This window comes from Limulus polyphemus, unplaced genomic scaffold, assembly GCF_000517525.1.
Source record: "Limulus polyphemus unplaced genomic scaffold, Limulus_polyphemus-2.1.2 Scaffold5308, whole genome shotgun sequence".
Classification (NCBI taxonomy): domain Eukaryota; kingdom Metazoa; phylum Arthropoda; class Merostomata; order Xiphosura; family Limulidae; genus Limulus; species Limulus polyphemus.
The window spans coordinates 18,222-22,454 of NW_013670918.1; the positions used below are offsets into that span (position 1 = coordinate 18,222).

The window sequence follows — 4,233 nt, forward strand, 5'->3', positions numbered from 1 at the left end:
TAGATAGGCCTAAATAAAAGGTTTTTAATTGTGTACCAGTTTAACGTTGAATATTATTTATAATTTTAACCAAGTTAAGTGCTTGATTCTCTGTCGCAACAAATGATGCCATTATTTCAAAAACCATCATACATCTTTATTACACACACTCGTCCATTTTGCAGATTTCAAAAAGTGTTTTTTTAGCGAGTTAAACGTAAACAGAAAAAGTTGAAGATAAAACAGAGACATTAAAAAATACAAAAATCGATAAAAGAAAATGTCAACAAGGGCCTAAAAATATATTAATAAAATGAAAGGATTCGGCCACAAATCAAATCGCATTGAAATAAACGCCATAAGTTACGTATAATTATTCATTAAAGTATATATAATAATAGAAACCAAAGCATTTCAACTATACTTGGCCTAACATACAGACAATTTACGAAGAAGAAATATTTCAACATCACATATACCCAGCATTTAAATATGCTGTTTCATTTTGTTTCCAAATGTTTTAGTACGACTGAACTAATATTTCTTTAAATTAGACACTGAATATTTATATCGCCGTTTTAGTAACGACAATAGCAAAACATGTTTCGTTGTTCCTCAACATGCATGGAAGCATCCTTTTGAAGGCTTATCAGCACGGCTTGGGCTGGTAACTCAAAAAAATACGGTTAGGCCTCTGATAACGGTGATTTGTATACAACATTAATGGAATTTTAAGTTTTTTTTCAGTGACCAATAAAGTAATGTAAGTCAGTAACGGCCAATCAGAGAAAATATTAAGCCTCTACGTCGTAGATTCTCTTTTCCATTTTACGTTTGGTGAAATTGGAAAAGAAATCTGTAACATATATATATGTGATCATTAAATACTTGAACCGATATATAATGTGCAATAATGTTTTAAGCACGAGCTCTAACATTATTTAAATACTTAAATTATTTTAGGTTATTTTATTGGTGATTGGAAAGGACTTTAAAACCCCATTAATATTAAACTATTATTTTATTGTACATTTTATAGCAAATGAACCTTTTATTTCTTTTCTTTTAAAAGAAAAAAGCTAACATATTTTCGGAGTGATTTCCAAATAAAATTCTATTAATTTTCTAGGGCCAGTCGAAGGATTTGCGACATCCGAAGAAAAGCAAGAATATTTTTCATTTTCCGTTGATTCTAGTCACAAGCAAGTCCTATCTCATCGTCTGTCTTCTTGTGAAAACCAAATTAAAATTTGTTTGTGGTCAAGTTTGGACAGTCGTATCAACTGCAAGGATACTAGTTGTGTGAGAAGTAATTTTACCATCACAAATAACGAGAAAAAAATTGACTTGATGCTACCATTGTCCAAAGGAGTTCAGAATCGTGAAAAAAAGAACATTGCTCCTATTTGGATAATCTTCGTCTTTAGTTTCTTAACAATATTTATAATTTGTTTGCTGTTATTCGTTGCATACATGAAAATCAAGAAAACACAGCGAAATGGTAATGATATTAGGTTCCGAGTTGAGAAAAAAATCTGAGATTTTCTTTACCAAACTGGAACGGCTTTAGTTTTAGTTGTTGTTTTTTATATAAACTCCATCATAAAACCTAGAATCATTTATTGCCAGAGTTTATTTTATTTTTTCTGATTACTGAAATAGTTGGCTGTCTGTTTTCTAGACTGCTGACTTGGGTTTGCAACACGACGCTTCCACAAATATTCTGGTCGACCCCTCTCTCACACTTTCCAGAAGTTCACCTTGGTTGAATATCTACCAGCAGAAAGCACTTGGTTATAGCATGTGGTTGTATATTATTGGACATAAGGTTAAGTTTTAAATGGTTCAACAGCAGGATGTGAGGATTTACGTGCCCAGAGTGCGGTGTGAACTTCTGAGTGTAAAATGGTGCGAACATTTTCCTTGTCCCAAACATTCTGAATATAGTTTCAAAATAGTAGTTTAGTGAAAAACAAATATTAAACTTTGGCATTTACCTCTATCCGTGACTTTAGCAAAATTGGCAATCACTATGTATTTAAATGGCAAGGTTTTGTTATTTAATTTATTTCAGAATCTTCACGTAAAGCTACACAAAATCTGTTTGAGCTGGCAGTTTATAATTTCTAACTGGTAGACTAGAGGAAAAACAGCTAGTCAACAGCGCCCACCGCCAACTCTTGGGCTACTCTAATCGAATAGTGGGATTCGACTATTAAACTGATAACGTGATCACGAACAATGGACTTTTGCATTTCTATTCAGGCTCACTAACTACTGGGTCATACCCAGTCCAAGCAAAAAAGGTTTACTGGGCCGTCGATGGACGGGCTTGTCCTATTGGTTAGCGATTATTTGATTAGAGTACCAGCAGGGAGTAATATTGTTTGTTTAAAGTTAAGCACAAAGCTACACAATGGGCTATTTGTGCTCTGCCCACCACGGGTATCGAAACCCGGTTTCAAGCGGTGTGAGTCCGCAGACACACCGCTGTGCCACTGGGGGGCGAGTAATATTGACTAGCTGCATTTCCCCCTTAATCTATCAGTTCGAAATAAGGAACCGCTTGCGATAGTCCTTGTATAGCTTCGCGCGAATTGCTGAAATAAACTATCGCCGATGTGACATCACAAAAAAACTTCTTAACTACGTGCAGGATCTGCATAAGAACGAGTTGTGTTATTAGGTCTCCGTGCATCTGTATTTTCAAATCTTATATTTTTATTTTCTCATAGAAACTGAATAATATTTTTTTTTCAGAATAAAAGGGTGCACCCTTTTCCACTACTTCTCGACTTTCTGAAAGTCCTCTGATGTGTCAGTTCATCGACTTACAACGCTAAAATCGGGGATCCGATTGCTCACTGTGAAGTGAGCGAAAATAGTGCATTGTGTAGCTTTACGCTAAGAAAACAACAAATATACGCCTTTCTAAGACATTTCAATTTAAGTTTACAACGCATGGGGGTCACCACCAGGGAAACAGAGTTTGCACGATCTCTTCACTTTTGTAACAAGACGGACGGAGTATGGTATTCCCTTAACGTACCATGAATAAAATAAAGCTTTCAAAATGTCTTCTATGTGACATAGTAGCGCTTTTTTCTTACTGTACAACAATGCTACTTCAGTAAGCAACAGCAGAATTCCGAAAGAAAATGATATTGTTGCATTAGGTATCTAAGCAACTATATCACGTGTTACTAGCAGCAGAACCATAATGTTAAATTGTATTATTTTATTTATTCATCCCCACGACTAGTTGTTCAGTAGACCCCCACCATTTGTTCGTATTTGACGGGACCTCTGATATAATATGTATGAAGATTACGACAAGACCCTTATAATAAGTTGTCGTGAATCATCCAAACTGTTATTCGTAAGTATAAAGTATTTCTTCTGCCTGTGTAATAAAATAGCCAAATTGCACCTGGTGGTTCAAATTTCACTTATTACTTTTCCTCGCAAAATTATGTGATTAAAATTATGAAATTAAACCCACATACCTCGAAATAGTGACTGAATAGTATCTAGATAATTATTGAAAATTGAAATAAACATTTGTTTCTACGAAGTTATCAGTCACTATTTATTATCGTATTGTGAAGATCCAATAACTGGTTTTGATGTTCACAGGCAACATTACAAAACACATCATATATATATATTTGTAAGACTGCATTCTCATATTATTGAATACAGAATATAAGATCATTAAAGTAGTAGAAGCCAGTTGTTCAAGGTTTCGTTTTTATCAACTTATTTAGCCAATTGTGAAAGTGTGTTGTCTAAAGTTCTAAATTTACCAAACTAACAATAAAACCCAAAGTCGATGCTTGATAAAAGGTTATCATCGTTAAATATCATCGTCTTCAATGGTATTCTTATAGATTTATGGTTTAATTGATTCCCATTAAAGTCTATATAAAACAATGATTCTGTATTGTTCTCATATAATTCGTGTAGCACCTAAATATCAACGGTTAATCCCACAACTTATGTGAGATGTTAATAAATGTAAAGAGAGAGAGATACACAAGGACAAATGTTGATATTTTTAGGTTTCGAACAAAAGAAATATATGTCAGTTTAATCAATCACATGTCAAGGTCTAAAACTATTGTAAAACAACGATAACGTCTAGTAGAATATGAACACCAGCGTCACGTGGAAGAAAATGTCACGAGATGTTCACAGTTCGTATCTCTCATTATTGCTCGAATAAGTTGTAGATAAAATCATAAATAATATTCA

General features: G+C 33.8%; 1 protein-coding gene across 1 annotated transcript in view; it reads left to right on the forward strand.

Moving 5' to 3' along the window:
- The window catches only part of LOC111089126, a 5,050-nt gene extending 1,420 nt beyond the window's left edge, over positions 1-3,630 (forward strand). The window contains exons 2-3 of the mRNA XM_022400988.1: positions 1,109-1,480; positions 2,740-3,630. Coding sequence (XP_022256696.1) covers positions 1,109-1,480; positions 2,740-2,744 — 377 coding nt within the window. The 3' untranslated portion in view covers positions 2,745-3,630. The remainder of the gene's footprint in view (positions 1-1,108; positions 1,481-2,739) is intronic.
- The last annotated feature ends 603 nt before the right edge of the window (positions 3,631-4,233 follow it).